General features: G+C 52.9%; 1 protein-coding gene across 2 annotated transcripts in view; it reads left to right on the top strand.

Annotated features, from left to right (window-relative positions):
• Positions 1-23,984, top strand: part of TMCO4 (transmembrane and coiled-coil domains 4) — a gene marked incomplete at its 3' end in the record, with an annotated part of 96,481 nt that overhangs the window by 45,266 nt on the left and 27,231 nt on the right. For both annotated transcript variants that reach the window (XM_082833168.1, XM_082833167.1), the window contains exons 9-13: positions 218-361; positions 1,129-1,248; positions 5,453-5,617; positions 6,465-6,601; positions 8,063-8,147. In XM_082833168.1, the coding sequence (XP_082689294.1) occupies positions 218-361; positions 1,129-1,248; positions 5,453-5,617; positions 6,465-6,601; positions 8,063-8,147 (651 nt within the window). The remainder of the gene's footprint in view (positions 1-217; positions 362-1,128; positions 1,249-5,452; positions 5,618-6,464; positions 6,602-8,062; positions 8,148-23,984) is intronic.

Consider the following 23,984-nt stretch of genomic DNA (forward strand, 5'->3'; position numbering starts at 1 on the left):
CAGGGCAGCACGGAGTGAGGGATGATGCCAGGCTGGGAGCAAGAGTGGGGAGTGCGGGGGGATCAGCTGGGAGCCCACCGCTCCTCGCATGCGCGTAGTAGGTGTGTTCACTAGTATTGTCCGTGAGAGGCAGTGGGAGGGAGGCGGGTGGAGGAAGAGCGCAGCAGGCCCCGTCCGCACTCCCACCTCTACCCACCACGGGCCGCTTTCCTCGCAGGCGTGACCGGGGGTCTGGCTGCCCCACTTGTTGCTGCCGGAGCCGCGACAATCATTGGCAGTGCCGGGGCAGCGGCTCTGGGCTCAGCGGCCGGCATAGCTGTCATGACCTCGCTGTTCGGTGCAGCTGGAGCTGGCCTGACAGGTAAGGTTCCAAAGGAGTGGTGGCCCAGATTCTCACCAGTGAGGGCTCCCTGGGAGACGGAGGAAGAGGACATGGCTTTTCTCACTCTGAGTCCTAGCACTTCCAGAACATATAGCGAGCTTCACAGAGAACTGGGTGGATGGCTTGGCCTGGCTCGGGAGAAGGCTGAGTTTGAGAAACTGCACCTGGTGTAGACTTCTTAGAAAGGGTCTGATTGGACCTGCTTGTCACCATCTAAGAAGTTTCCAGGCAGGCTGCCTCAGAGACGGTTGAGCTTCTTCTTGTAAGAGGACACATGGCTACCCCTCATTTACCAGCATCCCGTGGGGGAGTGTTTCCAAATCATATGTGTCAGTAGCTCCCCAGTCACACAGCGTTTCCTGTTAAGTGGCATGTTGCTTCCCACATTGAGAATCTTGGTCAGCTCAAACCACTTTCACTGAGAGGAGTGAGTTACACTCCTGAAGTTCGTGGGCGGGAAAAAGATGTAGTACCCACGGAATCAGGCCAGAGCGGCGGTTATGAGCTTGGGCTCTGAGTTTCAGCTCTGCCACTTGGGGGCTAGCCAGCCTTTGGAAACCTGTTACCTTCATCTGTAGTCAGGACGATAACGGCACCGACCTTAATGAGTTCAAAAACGAGACGTTTGTCAAGGGACAGGGCACACGGTTGGCAGTCACTGTGAGTGTGTGAGTACACAGAGCCACTCTAACATTCCCCAGCGTCCCCAGTGACCCCCATTCTCACTTTTGTATCTGGTTCTTTAGGATACAAGATGAAGAAGCGTGTCGGGGCCATTGAAGAGTTCACGTTTCTGCCTCTGACAGAAGGCAGGCAGCTACACATCACCATCGCCATCACGGGATGGCTGGCATCTGGCAAATACCGTGAGGACCAGGGGCAGAAAAGGATGCAGAAGCGGGTGGATGTTGGCTGAGCTGGGTCTGTTGCTGTGGGCCAGACCCTGGCCTAGGCTCTTGCCTGTGTATGTCTTTAGGGGGTGGGTAGGGGGGACCTATTTTTCAGAGGAGGAAACAGAGACTCGGAGAGGTGAGATGACTTTATCCCACATCTGTCTTCCCATCCACCCATCCATCATCTGTTCATCCATCCATCCAACTATCTATCCATCTACCCATCTATCCATTATCCATCCATCCATCCATCCATTCACCCACGCATCCACCTATCTATCCATCCATTCATCCATCCATTCACCCATTTAACCACCCACCCACCCACCCATCAACCCATCCTTTACAGAGTTTATAGAGCATGTGCCAGACCCTGAGCCAGGTCCTAGGAATTCAGCAGTGAGCAGCACAGTCATGGCCTCTGCTCCCATGGAACATGTGGTCCAAGGCAGAAGACAGATCATTGAGCAAGTAATTACAGGGAAGCTTTATGGAAGGCACGAGAGGGGAAGCACAGAGTGCTTCTGGGGAGTGAGGGAAAAGTTACTGGAGGAAGTGGCATTTAGGCTAAGGACTGGCTGGGAAGTAGCCAGAGAAGGAAGGAGAAAGACGTGAATACCAAGCAAAAGGGCAGCGTGTAGAAAGGCCTAGTGGTGCAAGAGAAGCACAGGATGGCTTAAGCAAGGAGCTAGAAGACAGGAGTGTGGGTGACGCCGGATCACACAGCAGCATGTGAGCTGCGGCGAGGAGTTTGAGTTTATCCTCAGAGCAAGTGGAAGATAGCAAAGGAGTTTCAACACGTAGGTGAGAAATCAGTACATCTTGGCTGTGTGACCTCAAGCAACTTACTTCACCTCTCTGTGCCTTGGCTGCTTCATTTGTAAAGTAGAACAAATTATCCTTGCCTTTCAGGGCACTTACAAAGATTAAATTAAACGAGGTAACGTGTGGAAAGCACCTGGTTTTTAGTGACATTCCACAAACGTTATTTCCCTTTACTGCTCTAATTTGAACGTGTGTGTTTTGGGGGGATTCTAACCAGGGTGGCACTGAGGAATAAGGTCATGGTCCGCTTACTGTTGGCTCACTTTTCCAATGCCCAGCGTGAGGCTCATCAAGCAGGTCGTCAATCAGAGAGAGAATAGGGTGGGCCGGGGAGTCTGGAGCGTCCCGACCAAATACACAAGCTCAGAGCCTCCTGGGTTCCCAAATTGCTGGGATCCGAGGGCAGAAGCCACAGCTTTTCCAAACAGCACAGGAGGAGGCAGGTGAGAAAATGCCCAGGCTCTGTTGAGAGGCATTACTGGGCACCAGAGTCTTATTGTTATGTGCGCACCAGGGCCAGTCCCCAAACAGGGGACTCTGAACAGTGACTGAGCACCTAGCACCGTGAGTCAGGCATTTCACCCACACACTAGGAGCTTGACGTACGTTACCTCGAGTGACCCTCACGTCCATGCTCTGAGGTGAGGTCTGTTCTTACCCTGATCTGGACGCAGAGGAAACCTAGAGGGATCACATGGCAGACAGGTGGCACATGCAGGATTCGAACCCAGGTCTCCTGACCCAGAGTTCACGGGTTTCTCTTCATTTGTTTCACGATACCATCCATGCTACAGAAAGACTGAGACAGGAAGGAAGGAGCAGGAGTCTAAGTGAAGGAATTTGCAGTTCTGACCAGTGTGGAAAGCAAAGCCCTTATGGTCGTTTTACCCACCCCCTTGCTGGGCTGGCCCCAGGGCAAAATCAAGTTCATTTGCGGTGGGGGCCGGGGGAGGGGGGGCGGGGGGGCCATTATCGTGCAATATGCTCCCTAGGCAGAGGCGGTGGTTACAAGAAATGTAACCAAGGTAGGTGAATGAAGTTCAGGAGAGAAATGAGTCACCTTGTCCTGCCTCCTTGATGGCCAGGAAAGAAGTCTCGTGTCGTCACAGGCTGGCTTCCGTGTGTGATGGGAATCTATGGGCTTTCTTGGGCCCGCCCCTTTATTAAATAGGATTGTTTGTAATCATGCTTATGGCTCTGTAGCTCCCCACTAAGCCAGGCATTTTTGCATGCATTGGCTCACTTAGTCCCTCACTGCAAGCCACGGATGTGGGCATCATTATCACCCCCATTTTACAGATGAGGAAACCGAGGCTGATGAGGGCTGCCCAGGGTCGCCTCGCTAGTCAGGAACTGGGGCACGACTCACCCCCATTCTGTCTGGCTCCATAGCCCATGTTCTTGGCCACAGGGTGATAGAATGCAGTACCGCACTTTACAGTTTACATAATGCTTTCCGTGCAGCCTCTCACATGATCCCCACAACACCTGTGAGTCAGATGCCATCATTCCATTTTAACAGGTGTAGAAACTGAGGCTCAGAAGGGCAGCGTGCCTTGCTTGTGAGTCTTGTAACCATAAAGCTGCCGAGCTGGGTCCACAGCCCACCATACACACACACACACACACACACACACACACACACACACACACACACACACACACACACACACACACACACACACAATATCTGTGCCCGCATCCTGTCTCGGGCTGGCCGTCTCCTCCTCCATAACTAGAGACAGTTAATCCCTGAGCTGCTGCAGACCTGTGACAGACTCTCTGCAGAGCGGGGAGCAGCCCCTCAGTGGTCTGCATGTCAGCAGAGCACCCTCGGGTAGGGACGAGGCCTTCGGGTCGGGCATGTGGCTGAGCCAGAACCCAAAGCCTCTGGGAAGCTGGCTCCACTGTTCATTCATTCATCCTGTTTTCATGAGGCTTTGGGAATCGAGTGCTTGGCAGACAGACTGCAGGACAGACGTGCACTAAACAGATGACACAAAAATAAATGGAAAATTGCAGACTGTGACGAGAACTCAGGACGCAAAAGTGCAAGGTGCATTAGATCCCCCTTGTCAAAGGGGCCGGGAAGCTTCCCCGGGGATAAGGCGAGTGAGCTGGAAGCTCAGAGACAAGTAAGGGTGGAAGGTCACTTGGGCCATGGGCAGAAATGCACGGGGCCCCTCGATGCTCCCACGGCCCAGAAATGAGTGACTACATGATGTTTCCATGGCCCTCTCCCTCCCCAGGCTGAGAGCACTTTATCTGGATGGCTCAGCCTCCTCAGCTATAAAATGGGGCTAATTGTGGAGCCCCATTTCAGAGGCTGTGTTGAGGTAAATCAGAGAGTGCATCATGGGAAATCCCTCAGCACAGAGCTGCCCAGCACTTAGTACTTGCTCACTAAACGTTTCCTGCGATGATGGGTGTCTGTATCCTCAGGGTCAAGCGCCTGGCCTGGCATAGTCTAGGTGCTCAGTTAAGGTTTGTGGTATGAATGAATGAATGAACGAGTGAACGAACAAAATCAAAAGCGTGTGTTTCTGGACGGTAACCTGATGGATGCTGAGGCTGTGAAAGAGGCAGGGGCCAGGTCACAGGGGGCCTGAGAGTCCTGCTGGAGAGGTGACAACATCCTCAAGGCAGAGGAAGGACCAGGAGGGAGGGAGAGGGGGAGGCAGACTGTCACGGTTTTATTTTCCTGTTTGACGTTGGTCACGTGGTTGGTACTGTCATCATCCTCCCATTTCCAGTCCCTAAGTGAGAAAACTGAGGCTCAGAAAAGTCGGGTGAGCCGGCGAGCTCATGGCAGAGCTGGGCTCAAACACCTCTGCTCCAGATTTGCAGACCATTTCCCAGGCAGTGTCTGTTGACTGAGATGCGCCCGGTTCAGGGAGCCGGCTGCTCGTGGCCCCGTGTGTTCCTCCTGTGTGCTCTTAGCATCCTCGATGCCAGAATTACTGCAGAGTGAGAGAAAATAACACTTTACACACACGGTAGTTGGAATACTTGGTTCTCATAACTACTCTATGAAAAGAGATAAATACTAGTGTCCCGACTTGACAGCTAAGCAAAGTGAGGCTTAGCGTGGGATAGTGACCCAGGGTGCCCGGGGTCGCCCAACTGCTAATGAATGCAGGAGCTGGGTCTCGAACCCCAGCCTGCTGTCTCACAGCGCGGCCCTGTGCTGTCTGGGAGCGCGTCTGCTCTGCTATCAGCTGCCGTTCAGTGGCGGGGGTGGGCCTCTTGTCTCCCCGCAAGGGTGAGTGGGCCCCTGTGGCCGACTGTCTGGGAAAGGGTGAGAGGCCTCCTCTGTCACAGGAGAGACCCCACCTACCTGTGTTCTCCCCAGGCACCTTCAGCGCCCCATGGGCTGCCCTGGCCCACAGCCGTGAGCAGTACTGTCTGGCTTGGGAGGCCACGTACCTGATGGAGCTTGGCAACGCCCTGGAGACCATCCTCAGTGGTCTTGCCAACATGGTGGCCCAGGAGGCCCTAAAATACACAGTGTTGTCTGGTAAGCCGCCCCTCACCCCCACCAGCAGCATTCCCACCACTCCCAAGCCACACTGCCTGAGGCCGCCAGTGAGCCAGGCACAGTGCTGGTCGCCAAGAACACAGAGAGGCAAAGTCTATGATCTTCATAGGGAGGAGACAGATAAACAGCCCATCACATTATCACATAGTGTGTCAGTTAGCAACTGCTGCATAACAAACAACCCCATAACCAGTGACTTAAAATAACAACCATTTATCACAGTAGCTCAGAAGTGTTGAGGCTTCATTTGGCTGACCTTTGCTGGGCCTGCTTATGCATCTGTGGGTCAGCTGACTGTCCACTGATCTAGGCCAGCCTTGCCTGGGGCAACCAGCGCAACTCGGCTCTGCTCCATTTGTCTCTCCTCCCCGTCCTGGGACCGCAGGCTATCCCACACCCACAACAGAAGTGCACTAGAGGCACAAGTCCATTTCAAGCCTCGCGTCCAGTAACATCTCATTGGCCAAAGCAAGTCACATGATTGAGCCTAGAGTGGATGGGCAGAGCAGGAGCGGGGGGCATTGCAGAGTTATGAGGCCAAGTGGGAGGATACAGGGTGGAGTGACAAATTGGGGCCATCTCTGGAATCTCACACATGGCAGATACTTAAACATAAGGGATCTAGGCCATGTATCAGAAATGCGTGAGCTTCAGTTTTCTTCTGTACTACTTAGCAGTTTGACCACACCTGGAAAACTTACAGATTCCAAGTTAGAGACTCTGGATGCATTCACTCAGGCATCCATTAGCCAGCTGATCACTTCCGTAGAAGGACCCCCCCGCCCCCGCCACCACGGCCTTCATCACCGATATCCCTCCTCCCCAGGCCTTGTGGCTGCCCTGACCTGGCCAGCCTCACTCCTCAGTGTTGCCAATGTCATCGACAACCCCTGGGGTGTGTGTCTCCATCGATCAGCAGAGGTTGGCAAGCACCTGGCCCACATTCTACTCTCCCGGCAGCAGGTACCTGGGAATAGCTGGGGCGGGGAGTGGGGGGAGCGGGCAGGGGGCGAGGAAGCAGGGAAGCATGGGGGCTGAATTGTGCACAGACGTCATACCTGAGACAAGCCCACGTGGGGGTAGCCCAGTGGCTTTGGGGGGGTGGGGGGTGGTCGTCATTGCTCCTCCAGTTCAAGTCATAAAAGCACCCTAGGGGGACTTCCCTGGTGGTCCAGTGGTTAAGACTCCATGCTTCCACTGCAGGGGCCACGGGTTCGATCCCTGGTCAGGGAACTAAGGTCCCACAAGCAGCACAGCGTGGCCAAAAAGATAAAAAGTGTCCTAGGATGGACCAGTAAGAATTACAGACTGTGCATCTCTAGCAAGCAATCAGGTGAAAACTAACAGGCCTCTGCAGGTGTGGACAAGGCCAGCTCTTCCTTTCCAGAAGTATAGAGCTACCCTCTGAACAGATCTCCAGTGGCCCAAATACCACGTAGAACAGTTAGGGTTCCATCCACATTCCAGACAGTCCGAGGCAGGAAAGTAGAAGGGAAGGGCCTTTCACATCCCTTGGCCAGGACTCAGCCCTGCGGCTATCCCTGGCTACAGGGCAGTTGGAGAAACTTCATTTTTGGCTGGGTAGCTGTGGGCCCAGAAAAACTCAGGAGTTCTGTTACCAAGGACAGAGGGAGAATGGGTGTAGGGTGACGACTGGTAGCCTTTGCCACAGAGTTCCTGCAGAATTGGAATATTGTTTAATGGAGGGTCTTCCATGGCAGTAGATGGAGGTGGGGGGGGGGGGAGGGTGGGTACATATACCAGCCCAAAAGCAAGGGAAAGGAATGGAGTACTGAGACCAGCTGGACCTTTGGAACTCATCTGCCCTCTCCCTCCATGTAGAAGTTGTACCCAAATACCTCTCATGACTTTCTTTTTCAAGTTGCCTTTCCTACAAGTTCTTGAGTCAGAAAATTCCTCTTCGCATCTAACTTACGACCTCCTCTTATAGCATCAGGCCAACATTTCATGTCCCCACTTCCTATCTAGGAACAGAACAGTTGTGTCCCCCCACCCCATGTGACTCTTTGCCTTTTTCTCCCATCACACCCGGGGTACCTCCCGCCTCCTCTCTCGGCTCCAGAAGGGCCCGCTTCACTGCAGTCATTTGCCACAGGTAGATGGGGAAGGAGCGACGGCCACTGGGTAATGGTTTGAGATAAAACCAGGGAATTAACCCAGCCAGATGCTGCCTGTCAACCTGGGAAGAAGCTGGTTCCTGAGCAGGTGCCCTCTTACATAAATGAAGCCCCAGACTCTCCTGATGGAGACATCAGAGCCTGGGGCCGGGAATAGCACGGGCGTGATTCATTAAGCGGGAGGCAGGTGCTGAGAAGTGTGCAAGGGCCACCGTCATCGGGGCTGATGTTTTTCTAGAACTGGCTGTGCACCATGCCCCCAACACCTGTGTCCTTTCTCCCCCAGGGCCAGCGGCCTGTCACCTTGATTGGCTTCAGCCTGGGAGCCAGAGTCATCTACTTCTGTCTGCAAGAGATGGCTCAGGAGAAAGGTAAGGCTGGCCCATTGTCACAGGTGAAAACACTTCCGGAGTCCATCCCCCAGGCCAGAGGTTCTGCACTAGAGGTCGCGAGTCTTGGGACTGTGTTCCCAGATCTTAGAGTTTAAAACAGCTTGAAAAAGAAAAAACAGTCATTTGGAAAATTGTTTATTTCTTCCGTACGTAAATTAGAGTGGGTGTGAGACAGTTTTATAAAAATGGCCTTTGCGTTCTGATGCGGGTTCTTGAGTGGGAGGGGAGTGGAAGAGTCCGAAATCGGGGTGTTGGCAGGGCCGCGCTCCCTCTGAAGGCTCTAGCGGAGAGCCGCGCCTCTTCCAGCTTCTGGTGGTGGCCGGCAGTCCTAGGCTTGCAGACGCCACGTTCCATCCTGCCTCGTCTTCACATCGCCTTCTCCTTTGTGTCATCTCTTCTCGCCTAAGGACAGTGTCAGTGGTTTTAGGGCCCACTCAAATCCAGGATGGCCTCATCTCAGGATCCCTCACTAATTACATTTGTGTGATTTAATTACATCTGCAAAGATGCCTTTTCCAACACCTGTTACCAAGGACAGAGGGAGAATGGGTGTAGGGTGATGACTGGTAGCCTTTGCCACGGAGTTCCTGCAGAGGTGGAATACTGTTTAATGGAGGGTCTTTTCCAAGTAAGGTCTCACTCACAGGTTCTGAATGGACACATCTTTTGAGGGGGCCACCATTCAACCCACTACAGACACCTTTGGGAGTGTGTCATGCCATCCGAACACATACTTGCAGTGTTGATGCAGGGGAAAGCCTGGTCTCGGGCCGGTGAGGCCTCCAGGACTGAATGCCGGTTTGGGGCAGATCTGTCACCAGGGGCTGCCATAGCAAGGGGTTAGGGGGGTGAGGTGCAGAGCTCAGGGCACTTGGGGTGGTCCGCCGTGCGTGGGACCCGGGCTAACCTCTCTCCTGGTGTAGCACAGCAGCAGCAGAGAGAATTCCTTCTCTGGATGGGGGAAGTAGCAAGGAATTTTCAGCAGTCTTTAACGCACATTTTGCTGGTCAAAGCAAGTGACAGCCAAGCCCTAGGTCAGTGGGGTGGGCAGTCCCCGCTGCCCCTTACACTCCTTCTGTCCACAGCGGAGGACGAGGGGAGCAAATGTTTGCCAAACGGTGATCCAGACTCTGACTCGGGGATGAAGGAGGGCATGGGCTTTGCAGGCAGCCGAGACCTGGGTCTGAGTCCTACCTCTGCTCACCTGGGGAGCCTGGGTTGGGTAAGGACTCAGCCTCCCTGGACGTCGGTCTCTCCCTTTGCAACAGGAGGTTCTTGTCACCTCTGGGCAGTGTCAAAGGCCAGAGAGCATGGAGGTCAGGCAGCCGGCCCAGTGCTGGGTCCTGGTCAGCACATCCTGTAGCAGCTTTTAGGCTGAAGTATCTCTGCCGGTGTTGGGGGTAGCTGCGCTCGCCCCCTGCGCTCTAGAGCTGTTGCCGCCAGGGAGGCCCCTGGCAAGTTGTCACGCTCTGCGCTGTCATCGTTTTGCTCCTTTCCAGGTCATCCCTCCCCCAGTCCACGCAGCAGACCCATCTGCCAGGCTCCTTATCACCTGGATGACGTGGTCTGGGGGACAAAGGCGTGTCTTTGGCTCCAGTTAGCATAAATTACATGTTAACTTCAGATCATTAATACAAGCCACGTCTCCAGTTCCCCTCCTGAACGAATTAATTACCATTGACCATCTGGACACGGCCATTGGAACTGATGTCCCCATCAGCTGCCTCCGGCAACTGAGGCCGGAAACCGATGAGAGGGAGATGCTCCCGCCCTCAGCCTTTGGCGGGGTGGTCCTCAAAGCAGCTTCCTTCCCGCCTCTTTCCTGGCCACTGCTCCCTCCCCTGGCTCTTCATAGCCCACCACTGAGAACTGGGGCTTTGGTATCAGGCAGACCTGGATCTGGGTCCCAGCTTCATCACTGACGAGCTGTGGCACCTTGGGCAAGTCACTTAACCTCTCTGAGCCTCAGCTTCCTCATCTGAACGTGGGACTTAGTACACTTACCTCGAAGGCTCTTCAAGAGATTAAAACGGGGCTTCCCTGGTGGCGCAGTGGTTGAGAGTCCGCCTGCTGATGCAGGGGATGCGGGTTCGTGCCCCGGTCCGGGAAAATCCCACATGCCGCGGAGCGACTGGGCCCGTGAGCCATGGCCGCGGAGCCTGTGCTCCGCAACAGGAGAGGCCGCAGCGGTGAGAGGCCCGCATACCAAAAAAAAAAAAAAAAAAAGAGAGATTAAAACGAGACGATGAATGTGAAAGTTCCTGAGGCAATTTGGGTTCACTCGGTAAACGCTTCTTCCTCTAATCTGAGGACCTACTGTGCACGGGGAACTGTGGTGAGTGTCGTGTAGACGGAGGCGCTTGTCGTTTTGTGTCTACTTTCTGGCTCACACGTTAGATGGTGAATTCCAGGCAGGCGGGATCTGCCTGTGCCCCACCACCTCTCCGGCACATGGCACGTTCTGAGAGCTCGGGAAGGTGGGTGGACTTGACTTCGGGCTGACAGGCTCAAGAGCCTGGTGCAGACTCCCCGGGTGCCGGGCCGTGCACTGTGCAGGATCTCGGTCTCCCGGCAACCCCCTGGGAAGTTGTTATTCTCCCTGCTTCCGGGATGAGAAACTGAATGAGGCTGCGAGGGAAAGCCAGGCGGATCCTAAGAGCCAGAGCCGGGATTCGACGCCAGGGTGTCTGGCTCCAGGGCCCTCGCTCGTAACAACTGTGCTATACTTTGCAGAGGACCCAGACCTTGAACGTGGGTGGGGCTCCTCCAGAGGATCTAGAGGGAGGGGAATTCCAGAGAGTCTGGCCAGCAGGGAAGAGGAAGGGCTCTCAGAGTGTCTGAAAACGTTGAGTCTAGTTTTTCTGCAGCCTGTGAGAGGGGACCAAGGTGGAATGTGGGAAACGGTTAGGACAGGAGCCGGGCACAGGTCTCGAATGCCGGGTTAAAGCGCTGGAACCGACTGGTTAGACGCTCGGCCTCTGAATTGTGGGACGAATGAACAGCTGAGCATCGTCCTGCAGAGGGAGGCGCTGGGGGCAGGGGGTGGTCAGTGCTGGGCAGCTTGTGGTTGACCCCCCTCCCCCCGTGCACACATTCTCTTCCGCGTGCGTGCACGCGCGCGCACACACACACACACACACACACACACACACACACACACACGGCAGCAACTCAGCCGACCCCAAGGGCCTCTCCTGAATGGATGGGAAGCTTCCCAAATAACAAGAATTGGGTAGGAATCTGAATAGAAGCCCAGCGGCCAAAAGTGCAGCTGGTTTTCTCCCCATCCGGTCACCTTCCGAAGGAGGAACTCACGGCCAGAAGACTCTGAACAAGAGTCTTTATTCTTGATCAGCCTGATAGTTTCCCCTACTTAATAACATCCCATGCCACCCTGTGTCTGGACGGGAGGTAATAAAGGACCCTGGTAACCCTTTGCCCTGACCTTGGTCAAGAACCCTCCAAGAAGGGGTCTGCCCCTCAGCTGACTGAGGCTTATTCCAGATGTAAACAGCAGCTGCTCTCACGCGGGGGGAGCTGGGGCCCGCTTTCTCTCTGGGGCAGAAGAAGGCTCCCTGTGCCATGGGGCACAGGCGCACTGTCTAACCCTGCCTGCCCTGCCGGCCTTCTCAGCTCCTCCAGGTGGACGGCAAGCCCCTGATGCCAGGCCTCAGAGCCGTTTATTTCCCCAGTTTCCCTCTTCCTTTCCGGAGATTACGTAAGGTAACTCCTGGTGGCTTATAGAAATGGGAAGTTGGAAACAAAACACACCCACGTGCAGAGGGGAACTGAGGGGTCCTGAACCCGGAGAGCTGGGCCCTTGTGCGTGGCCTCCCTGACGGCCCCCTGGGGGGCCTGGGCCCAAGGCCACCCAGACCACGAAGTAAAATGAATAAAAACATGGACGTACACACACTCATAAAAAGAGGCTCACATTCCTGCGTGTTGAGTGTGGCCCTCATCTGCCTGTGTTCTCTTTCTCTGTCATCCCCCGTGTCCCCTTGCCAGCCATCCACGGAGCCTCTGGCCTTCAGGGCTTTACCACTTACCACCCGGTCCCCACCCATCAACAGACGGGGGACCAGACACAGCTGGAAGGATGGCACAGATGCAGGCCTTTGCGTCATTAGGTGACGGGGCCACACAGCTCTTCCCCACCGAGAAGATACCAGCTCAGGTGCTGCAAATATGTGGGCTGTGGAGCCAGGGCATCTGGTTTGAATCCCACACGCACTGCTAGGTTCACCTACCCGCTCTGAACTCCAGGTGACTCCTGTGAAACACAGGAAATGATAATAATATTGCCATCAAGGTTGTAAGGATTAAATGCAATAGTGCATATAAATGCTGGCATATAGGAGCCTGGTAATTCTTACTGAGCATTTATATTATGCTAAAATCTGTCTTAAGCTTTATAAAAGGTAGCTGGCTTGGAATTTCCTGGTGGTCCAGTGGTTAGGACTCCACGCTTTCACTGCCGAGCACCTGGGTTTGATCCCTGGTTGAGAACTAAGATCCCACAAGCCATGCACGGCACGGCCAGAAAAAAAAAAGGCGGGGAGCTGGCACCTAGGATTAGAGCACCACACACACAGGTGACCTTGACCCTGGACCTTGTTGAGGGAAAATCAGCCTCCCACCAGAGTGGGGGCCCACAGTTTCTGTTCCTTTCTGTTCCTACACCCACCTTGCCCCCTCTTCCTAGACAACCCCCTCCCAAGTCCTGGCCTTGTGTTACTGATGGCGCACCTTCAAGTCTCCAGCTGGCTGGCTGTGGTTGTGAATGAATTATTCACCCTTTGCCCGGAGCTGCTGTTTCACATCTAATTCATTCCAGCTCAGCTGTCTGGTTTCAGGCAGCCCTGCTTGTTTAACACCCAATTAATCTGCACACCAAGGAGACCCTCTCCTAATTGCAGGAAAGCTGTCATTATCTGAGTTAGGGGAATGTAAAAGAGGAATTACTCTAATGCAGTTGAATCCACTAATTGTTTTCTGGGTTCCCTTGAGACCAAGTAATGAAATGTAGCAATAAATCCTAGAGTCACACAGAGTACAGAATCCTTCAGCTAGCCTACCCCCACCCCCTGCCCCCTCCTAGCTGCAGCCCATCCTTTTTTCCCCTCCCCCAAGAAAAACTGCCTGTAGCATTAACTATCTCACAGCTTCATTTCCTTTTTGGGCCATGTTGCAAACAGCAGGGGGTTACTGCTTAGGGGATATGCAACCATTCACAAGGTGTCCCTCACCCGGGCCTGCCTCTCCCTCAAGTTCAGTGTGGGCAGCTTCCTTACAAATGAGTGTCTAGACTACAAGCCCCTTGAGGGCAGAGATTGTGTCTGACCAACCTCTATGCCTCCTGTACCTGGGATAAAGCCAACAGAGAGTGCGCTATAAGTGAATTGTCTAACGTTATAAACATTCACATTGTATCAGTCAATTTAGGTGAGGTTATGCTGCAGTAACAAACATCCCCCAAATCTTAGCAGTGTAACACAGCAAAGGTTCATTTCTCACTTGTGCCATCTGTCCACTGTGGGTGGGCAGGGGGTTCTGATCTTTATAGTCACTCACAGATCCAGGCCAATGGAGCCTCCTTCAGTAGGAGACAGAGATTGTGGTGAGTTACACACTGGCTCTTAAAACACTTTCACCTGGAAGTAAACGTCACTTTCACTCATGTTTCATTGGCCAGAGCAAGGCACGTGGACATTTCTAACATCCATGAAGGGCCAGTGAATGTACTCCCACCATGTGCTCCAGCCAGAACACCTTACTTGGATTCTGGCCTCTGCAATTAATTCTCAGCTGAAGCCTCAGGTTCTTTATCTACAAAATAGGGAGTTTTCTCTCTTCCTCCACCCTGCCTCACAGCTTGCAGGATAGACGTACACCTTGATGGAAAGCCAGAGTGGGGCAGAGGATGCTTGGGTGAGAGCCCCAGCGATTGATGGTACCCAGGAGCCCAGGAGCTCGGCCGAGGGGCCCACACACAGACAGAAGCAGCAAAGATTCCCCAGCACGTTACCCACTGGAGGACCAGAGCTGGTTCCAGTCTGGCTGGGAGCAGGCTCCAGGCGGACAAAGCTCTGAGCTGTGTTGATGGTGATTGGCTCCAGACCGTGCCCAGGGCCCAGAGAATCAAGGGAGATGACCTGGTGAAAATGCCTTGAAAAGGTAGAGCTGCCCCCAAATGGGAATGACTGTCATAGCGATAGTGTAGCAACGCTGCCACTTACGAAGGCCCAGCTCTCTGGCTGGTTCTTGCTCTCGGATTTATGTACGTTCTTGTCAACCCTCACAACAACCCCATAAGATAAGTAATCCTGCCCGTTTTTCAGATGACAACAGTGAGATTTAGAGAAAGGTGGAGTAGCTTGCCCTAGAACTAAGATTTTGATACCTTTCTCTGACTCCAGAGCTCCTGTTCATGTTGTTTTGAGCCCTTCTGGCTGGATGTTTTCACTCAAAGCAGTATCTCAGATCAGACCTTCCCAATGGAGAACTAGTCACAATCAAATTCACTCCATTAACTCATATTCATGAAGCACCTACTGTGTGCCAGGCAACATGCTGCGCTTTGGGGAGATGACAACAAACTAGCCAGTGCAGCCGCCGTCCTCTTGGAGCTGACAGTCCAGTCTGTTAAATAATCTGCCCTCCCTGAGACATGAGTTGGGGTCTTGCAGAATGGCTGTGGGGGTGGGCAGTGATGGACGTCAGTCATCTGAAAAGCACTTGGCATGTAGTAGGTGCTCAGTAAAGGGAGCCTTACTGTACTTGCATACCAAGTTCTAGGGTAGCCACCTGGTTGGGGCTGACACCCTTAATGTGAACCTCCTGCCCTTAGGTGGAGACATCTGTCTCTACCACTTAAAGCCCGTAAGTACTTGGCTTACGAAATAGAGTCACAAGAAGCCAGCCCCCCAGGACACAGTCAGATGCTCAGCAAGGCTTCCAGGCCTGCTGTGCTCCTCCCACAGCCCAGGTAGGTGGTTTGGGTTTGCAGGGGTACCTCGGGGGCTGGACGCACCTTCCAAGCTTCCTCCATCAGTTAATCGGATTCTCAGAGCAGTCTTGCCACATACTCAGACGTGGGTGGTGGGAAGGACTGACTCCCAGTGGGAATCCCTCGCCTTCTGGATGAGTATTTGAATGCTTCGTGTGGCTGAGGAATCTTCTCCGTGCAGAAATAGACAGACCCAGGTTCAACGGGAGTTTACTGAGACCCCGCCTACCTGCTTCCATGATTGATTCATTCTAATCATCATCATCATCATCTCAACAGCTAACGATTTTGGGGCACTTACTATGTACCAGGCACAGCTAAACACTTTGCGTGCCTTATTTTATTTAATCCTCCCAATAATCCTATGAGGTTTTAATTAGCCCCATTTTACAGATGAGGAAACTGAGGCTTGCTTACAGTGGGGAAGTAATTAGCTCATGCTTACAGGATTAATAATGATGAAACTGGAATTTGAGTCCACAGTGGCTGAGCCATGCCTCTTTCGTGACATGTTCTCTCATTCTTACAGTAACCCGAGGTCAGGATAATTATCTCCATTTTACAGCTAAGGTTCAGTGTGAAGCAAAGCAGTGTGCCCAAGTGGGTCCATTTGGATTTTTTGGTTGCAGGTCCTGAGAGTTCCATCAACTGCCCTTCCTTCAGCCACACCCAGAGCTCTTCTCTCCCCAAGAATGAAAAAAGGGGGTTCAGGGTGACTCCTGTCTGCTAAGGTCCAGGCATCCCTTGCCTTTACACATGTTCTCGTGCCTTTACACTTGTTCTCGCTATCCAGAATGCTCTCCCCTCCCCTGACCCCAGGCATGGAGCCAGTTCAGACACATCCTTCAAAATGTGGCTCGCAAGTTCCCTCCTCCATACTCCACGTGGAAGGAAGACTCAGACTCGGGAGCATTTAGGAAAGGAAAGTAGTTTTTGCAAAAAGGTGTAAACTAATTAGACTTTGGAAGGTCTGGTTTGCCAAATTACACACACGCACGCACACACGCACACAGCAGGTTCTTAAAGGAAAACACCTCACAATCACCAGGGTTGCCAAGTTTTCATCAGTTTGTTCTTGATGGAAAAGCAGGCATTTCTCCTAATGTTATTCTTTCTCATGAAGCCACAGGGACACCCAGAATCTTCAGACATCAGCGTTCCAAACACTGGGGACAGGATTCTCATTAGGGAGTCAGCAACTTATGCGAAATGCTCCTTCATTTGGGAACTCGCACCGGACAAGGTGCCCCTGTTATTCTTGCTTTATCTCAGAGGGTCAAGTGTGGGTTTGGTTTTGGTGTCGGTCGCCACAGATGGGATGCCTGTGCTGATGCCTGACGGTGACGGTTTTATTAACGCTGATCCTCAAAACATCCTCGTGGGGCAGGCATTTGATTCAGCACATTTTACAGGGAGTCTCAGACAAGGACACTGAGACTCAGAGAGTCTAAGGGATTTGCCCAAAGCCAGAGCTGGGAGGTGGCAGAGCTGGGAGGTGGCAGAGCTGGAAGGGGGCAGAGCTAGAAGGTGGCAGAGCTGGGAGGTGGCAGAGCTGGAAGGGGGCAGGGCTGGGATCTGCGCCGAGCGCCCGGCCCCTAAATCTGGGTCATTCTTCTTCGTGCAGCCACCTCCCTGCACCCTCCCTCACCCTTACTCAGCTGTCTGTCTCCACACTGACTCACAGCTCTGGGTCAGGCATTGTCTGTCGTACTCACCTCTGTATCACCAGCTCCTGGCCTAGGCTTGACACATGCAAGGAACCCAGTACATGTCAGTAGTTGATGCATTAACGAGGGATGTGAAACCCATGAAGTTTGCCGTGAGCGCTGCCTGCAGAGAAGGGTGCTGAGGCCTTTGGGTGATGAAGGGCTCAAGCTGCCTCATCACAGTGGACCCCACCAACTCCGAGACCCCGGCCAGCTGATCGGCGTGTCGCCCAAGCCTCCTGGTGACCCAGGGCCACTCCACTCTCCAACTTCCCGGCAGGCATAATCAGCCAGCATGTGCACGGCCCGTGTAGGACTCCTGCCCACCCAGAACCAAGACAAAACGTGCGCCTGCCAAACGTGATACTTCTGGGCAGGAAATGAACATCGCCAGAATTCCCAGAGATGAACAGTCCGCTTCCGACAACGGTCCATCTGCCAGCCGACGGGATGAATTTGCTTTGGGAGCGACTGATCCTCTGACCAAGAGTATTTTTGGCCCCAGCAGGTGGCAAGAGTGGTGGGCAGTGCCTGATGCCAAGAACAGCCACAATCCAAGGACTCACCAAGAGACTCTGGGCCCCAGATCAGTGGATTGTTCATCTTTCTAGGTATTTACTTTCAAAGTTCTCAAAAATTGAGTAGTTGGAAAGAGAGCTCCATTCAGACTGACTCGTGGTAGCTGAGCCAGGAGATGACCACATGAACCGAGAACTCAGTTCTGCTTCAGCTATTCATGCATCGATTCTCCCCCTCATCCCCAAAAGATGTGAAGGGAATTAATAGGTGACATTACATGTTGTCTCTGGCTGGTGGCCCTGTCCATGCAGTTGGCAAGACATCACGAGACAAGCCAGCTCACCTGTGCATGTTCTCACTCATCCAGTGAAAGCCTGCGGGGCCTGCTGCACTCTGGGCACCGGAGCCCATTCATGACATCGGTCCCGGTTCCCCCGTCCCTGCTCCATCTGTAAGCTGGCTCCATTCGATTACTTCTCCTCGTGTCTTCAGGATGCAAGGGACTGTGACCTGAGTTCAGATCCAGCCCCTGCTAGCTACTGTCTAGGTGCCACTTCACCTCTGAGCTCCAGGTTGACGAGTCAAGTGGGACCCCCTGAGGCCTTTAGGGCTTGCTCTGGACTTAATAACTACTGTTTATTGAACATACTACGTACCGGACACTCTGCTAAGTGCTTTGCATATTTTCCCTCCTTTAATGTACAGACAACCCTAAGATGCAGGTATGGGTATTCCTTTTGCTAATGAAGAGGTTGAGTGCAGGGACTGTGTCCGTTTCCTTCGCCCCTGTGTCCCCAGCACCTGGTATGGGATTTGGCACAGAGGAGAGGTATAATAATGTGTGTATGTAGGGCCTGGGACTCAGCTTGAGCCAGTCTGATGGCACAGCTGGCCTTGCGGTATGGTAGATGTGACCACACAGTGCTTGGCGTGTGGTCAACCCCCAGTAAATTAGAGTCCCTCTCTCCCGCTCTCCATCAGTCTATCCAGATGGATTTTCCAAGGCTGTGGCTCTCACTGCCTCTGAGCTCAGTAAAAGACAGTAGCATCTTCGGTCTGGCAGCTCCTGGGAGGGAATGGAGCAAAATATGGGATTCATTTGCTGCTTTTTTTTTTTTTTGGCTGCTCCGAGGGGTTTGCGGGATACTAGGTCCCCGACCAGGGATCAAACCCGGGCCCCTGGCAGTGAGAGTGCCAAGTTCTAACCGCTGGACTGCCAGGGAACTCCCTCATTTGCTGCTTTAATCTAAACTAACGGGGTGTTTCTGACAGGCCTGTAGCTGCAGACCATGCCAACCCCCTTTGAAAGGCATCTGCATCCTCTTGGTGATGCAGATATCCTTGACCTTAGCAGTCACACCTGCTGAAATGCATTTGCTCACACATGGAACCTGGGTCGTCTCAGCTGTGTAAAGGCGAGGGTTCAGGAGCTTGCTCCGGCCTCTCGGGGGCCCGGCCTCGCTGCTCCACCATAAACCCTCGGGGCTCAGCCACCGGTTGACCCACGTCACCCTCCTCCCGCAGGTTGGCCGTCGACCCCCGTGCCTACTAGATAAATCCACTCAGCTTCCAGGGGCCCCAGGTCTGAGCTGGAAGAGCCTCCAGAAATGGCTTTGTTTAACATCTTCATCTTACAGGCAAGGAAAAGGAGACCGGGAAAACACGTGGTCTAAAGGCAGTGATGACCGGTGTTTGTGTTGGGAGTTTGATGTTGTTATGATAGAGGAACCCAGAAATGCCCAGATCCTAGCCCTGGAAAAGATCCTGTCTCCCCACAGGATTCCCAAGAGTGATGAGCACGTAGACTCTAGCTAAATGTGGCCAGGGTACCTACCACTGACCACCACCTAGGCTGGCACCAGAAGCCCCTGGGGAAGAACCTGGCTGAAGCTGTGCTGGGTCACACCGCAGGCTCAGCCCCCGAAAGCTCCACACCTGATCCAGGGACCTACCTCATCCTGGCCGGCGGCAGCATGGAGGAAGGGAGTCAAAGGAGAGAGGGGGACAAAGTGGGCACCATCCCCACCAAACGGGATGGAGACGGGGCCACAGAGAGAATATGTGGGCCTGGTCCTCCTCGAGGGACTCAGCTTGGAGAGGCAGCAGAGCTGCAGTCTGACTTCCCGATGTACAGTGACCTGCCCACAAGTATATCAGTGTCCTTGCACTTGACCAGTCAGACCAGCACCCCCTCTTCCCTTGGGGGCAGTAGTGGGAAGAAGGTGGGCAAAGATGTGCTGGTATAAAAGGAGGAGAGGCTGTGAATTTCACTGCTCCTGCAGCTGAGACCAGACAGAGCCCAGGTCCTTCACTCCAAGGCCAGAGCCTGTGCCCTCCGTCCAGCCATCTCAGGACCATCAGCATGCTCTGCACCTGTTGTGCAGAAGCTCCCCTGGGCTGCTTTATTCCAAGACCTGTCTCCCTAGCCTGCCTTTCCTACCACCTGTCTAGCCATCTATAGACACACTTCTTACTCCTAACTCAAATGTATACGGGGCGTGAAGAGTGGGTTAACCCCTCATTAGGAAAGTCATAGAAAAGTCTGCTAATAATTACCCAGAAAGCCACAACTCCCCACGCCACGGGGGTCAAAAAGGCCTGGTTCAAATCTCAGTTCCACCATTTATGAGCTCTATGACCCTGTGCAAATTATATAAGTTCGTCAAGCCTCCCTCATAGTAAAACTAGATCTAATGACACCCACCCATCAAGATACTTAGGGGCTTCCCTGGTGGCGCAGTGGTTGAGAATCTGCCTGCCAATGCAGGGGACACGGGTTCGAGCCCTGGTCTGGGAGGATCCCACATGCTGCGGAGCAGCTAGGCCCATAAGCCACAACTACTGAGCCTGCGCGTCTGGAGCCTGTGCTCCGCAATAAGAGAGGCCGCAATAGTGAGAGGCCCGCGCACCGCGATGAAGAGTGGTACTGTAAGGACAGACAAAATAGCACGTGTAAGGCACCTAACACAGGGCCTGGCTCACAGTAAATGCTTGGTAATTGGCTAAGGTCGTTGCACAGCAGGTGGTTTGCAGTCTTGAAAGCATTAGAACACTGTAAAGGGCACTTAGCACTCAGTGTAATCACAGTTTGATGATCCAGAGACACTTCAAGAACATCACCTTGGGGTCAGTCAATACGATGGGCCTTGGTTCATCCTTTTATCCCATGGACATCAGAAATTATGGAGTCTTAGACTCAGGGTTCCAACGGACATTTGGAATCATCTGATTCAGACCCCTACACATACAGGATCCCCTTAACATCATCCATCAGAGGTCTCTACTAGTGTCTGCTTACTTGCTTCTAGTGACGGGAAGCTTAGACTCTGCCCAGGGTAGTTAGGACCTTAAGAACAGATCGATTTAACCTGAGAGTCAGTGGCTTGTGGGCCGTGCACCATCAGGCCCTGCTCAGAGAGTCTGTTAAGGTGGCTCATGTTCATCTATTTCCAGGGAGGCCTCTGGCACCGCAACAGAGCCCCGAGTTCTTCAGTGCCTGCGCGGCCAGCATGTCCTCAGGTCTGCTGTTGGCTTTTCAGAAACATGTTTTTATCCATTTTGAACTCAGAGCTGATCAGAGTCCCACTAAGTTCACAAAGACAGTGTTGAGAACTGAATGCTGATTCATTTCAGTCCACCATAATTGTCACTTTCAAGCAGATGGAGCAGATGTCTGTGTTCACTGTCCGAGCTCCTGGGGAAACAGATTATCTGCCAAAGCTTCTCTCCACAGGGAGAGGAAGGGAATTCTTTTCCTGGCCGTGGTGAGCCCTGATGACCCATAAACAGGTCCCTTGCATGAGTCCCAATTGATAGTAACTGAAGAATCCAGACCCTCTGCAGTGAAGGAGCACCCCTCTGGGGCTTTGAGGATTCCAGGAGGGGAAGAAATCATAAGTCTCCTTAATTTACATATTACTGAAGCATCTCAGTTCACAGCATTCTGTAATGGAAACTGTTGGGGTTTGTTTCCTTGTATCTAAGATATCCGTGACCATCGAGCCTGCTTAGCCAATGTCACCAAAACAGTTGTCTTTTAGAAAATTGCCAGGCCTGTTTTGCAGGACAGAAGATTAGAACATTTCTGCCTGTGGGTGGTATGTTTCCTATACTTTGTGTTTTAATGACAGGGTCTGAGTTTGGGGGACTCCATCCCTGCCACCCCAGCACAGATGTCCCTGTGTGAAATCTGACCTTTCAGGTCTCTATTATGTTCCTCTTCAGTCTTTGTGTCTTCCATCTTTGGTTCGCTCATTTACTCAGACATCCATTTATTTATTTATGCAAAGCCCATCTCCTGGATTTGCAGAACTTCTCAGGAAATACGGATAACTATAAAACATCAGGACCAAAAAAAACACAGATGTGAACAGGAGGCATGAGCCAGTTGGGAAGCCCAAATACAGCAGAGTGGACCCTGCAGCCAGGCCTGGACTTGAATCCCAGCTCCGCCACTTACTAGCTGAGCACATGTACCCAGTCACTGTGCCTCAGTCTCCTTGCCTGTGAAATGGGTCTAGTAATACCTTCTTCAGAGCTTGATTGAAAAGATTAAGTGGGACAATATATGTAATGCACTTAGCAGAATGGCTGGCAAGTAGTAGGCATTGGGTAACCACCATCTTTGTCCCTGTTACTGTCATTACGTATTCCCCTGTTATTACCCAGTTGCTATAACTGAGCTGTGCCCTTAGCTACTCATTTCCTAGCAATCAAAGCAAAAGCAGAAAGCACTGACTGCCTGTTTCTCACTTCTGTGAGGGGACATGGAGATGCGAGCTCCAGGGGTAACAAGACCTGCCATTTCAACCTGACTCACTCTGTCTGAGTGTTGCACCCTCTCCTTTTAGGAGCTAAGTGCCCAGGTTCAGGCTTCATTAGCCGTTAGAGCTTCAAACAGCTCTGCCTTTGGCTAGCTAGAAAGGTTACAAACCCGGAACCATGAGGATGACGCCGTGGCTGGGAATGACCTTTCCAAGGTGCTGCCTAATTGTCAGGAGGGTGGTAGCAGGGGCGTCTGCAGAAACTCAGACAGGAGATAATGATGTCTTCAGCTTTGAGCACCTGGGTACTTGGAAGAATGTAAATAGGCAACAAGTCCCAAGTTGGAGTCTTATTTGGGGGATTTTACATTTTGTAATTTAGCAATTGCTGGAGATTGAGGCTTCAGGGGACTGTTGCCGAACCTGGCTCACAGCTTAGAGGGCAAGGTTTTTATTCTTCCTGCCACATTTCTCCGCAGAAGTTTGATGGAGAACAGCTGCTCATCTTCAAAATGAGAAGCCATCGTTCTAAGATGGGGAGGGGGGAAGGGAGCGGAGGTTTATTGAGCACCTACTGTGTGCCAGGTAGGAACAGAATCCACCTTGATCTTCTTCCCAGTCACCTTGAGAGGTGTGAGCATTACTACACCTGGATGCAGGTGTTACATTTTCCATTTTTACGAATGAGGAATCAGATGCCCAGGGAGGTTTTGTGACTTGTCCAAAGGCACACAGCCAGTAATGAGCAAATCTGGGATTCTAACCCAGATGCGTCTGACTCTAAACCACTTCCTATTGACCCTTCTTTTCTGCTGCCTCTTATGATAAGCTTGCTACCCTCAAATTGCCTGTAATCTAGGTAAGAGAATGGAATCCAGCCTTAAAAAAAGGTAGATTAACAGTACCACATGCTTCACTGCAAGGGCCTAGACATTGAGCAGTTCAGAAGAGGGAGCCTTCTCCTTCCAGGTGGCAGGGAAGGCTTCAGGGAGGAGGTGGCAGGCCTTGAGGAACAGGTAAGCCTTGAGAGGCTGTGAGGGAGACAGGAGGCCTTAGAGCCAGAGACTGGCAACAGCAAAGATCCAGAGAGAGAAAGTGAACGATATGGGGAGGGCGGGTGACCTGAGCCAAGATGGCTGCTGGGAAGTTAGGAGAAGTAAGCTGGCAGAGATGAACAGGGTCCAGGATTCCAGGGCTCGACTGTTGAGCGGACGCAGGCTCTGACTTGAGTCTTTCATGTCAGCACTTTCTCTTAATGTATTTATCCATCAATCAGCAGACATCTTCTGAGGGCCTGCCAAGTGCCAGGACCTGTGCAGGGCACAGAGGGGTCAGAGATCAGCCAGACCCCATCCCCGCCTGCGGAGAATTCGGGTGGGGAGGGACTCCCTTCTGAGCGTGCTCCCCACTCCATCCCCAGCCATCCTGCCTGCAGCTGCGCAAATCCGCCCATCTGCTGGTCCCGGAGGCCACTCTTCTCTCTCATTCTGCTTCCTGAGGCCAGGATCTCCAGCCCCCGGTTCGGCCCAGCCTTAGATGCCCCTTAAGAGGATTTGTTGAACTGCACCAAATGAAGCCAGTTGATTGAGTGCCCTTCCTGCCAGGCCCTTCCCATGAAGTGTCTCTTTGATGGTCACAGCCAACCTGGGTAGGCCCTAGGCCTGCTTGACTCCCCCAGCAGGGCTCTCTCCACTGCCCCGTGGGGACCGTGGACCTGTCCCTTTCATTGTACAGCTGAGTGTTTACCCAGCTTGTCCATGCTGCACAGCTAGTAAAAGGCAGGGCCAGGGGAAAAAAAAAAAAAAGGCAGAGTCAGATC

Source organism: Leucopleurus acutus (assembly GCF_964270905.1).
Source record: "Leucopleurus acutus genome assembly, chromosome: 2".
NCBI lineage: Eukaryota > Metazoa > Chordata > Mammalia > Artiodactyla > Delphinidae > Leucopleurus > Leucopleurus acutus.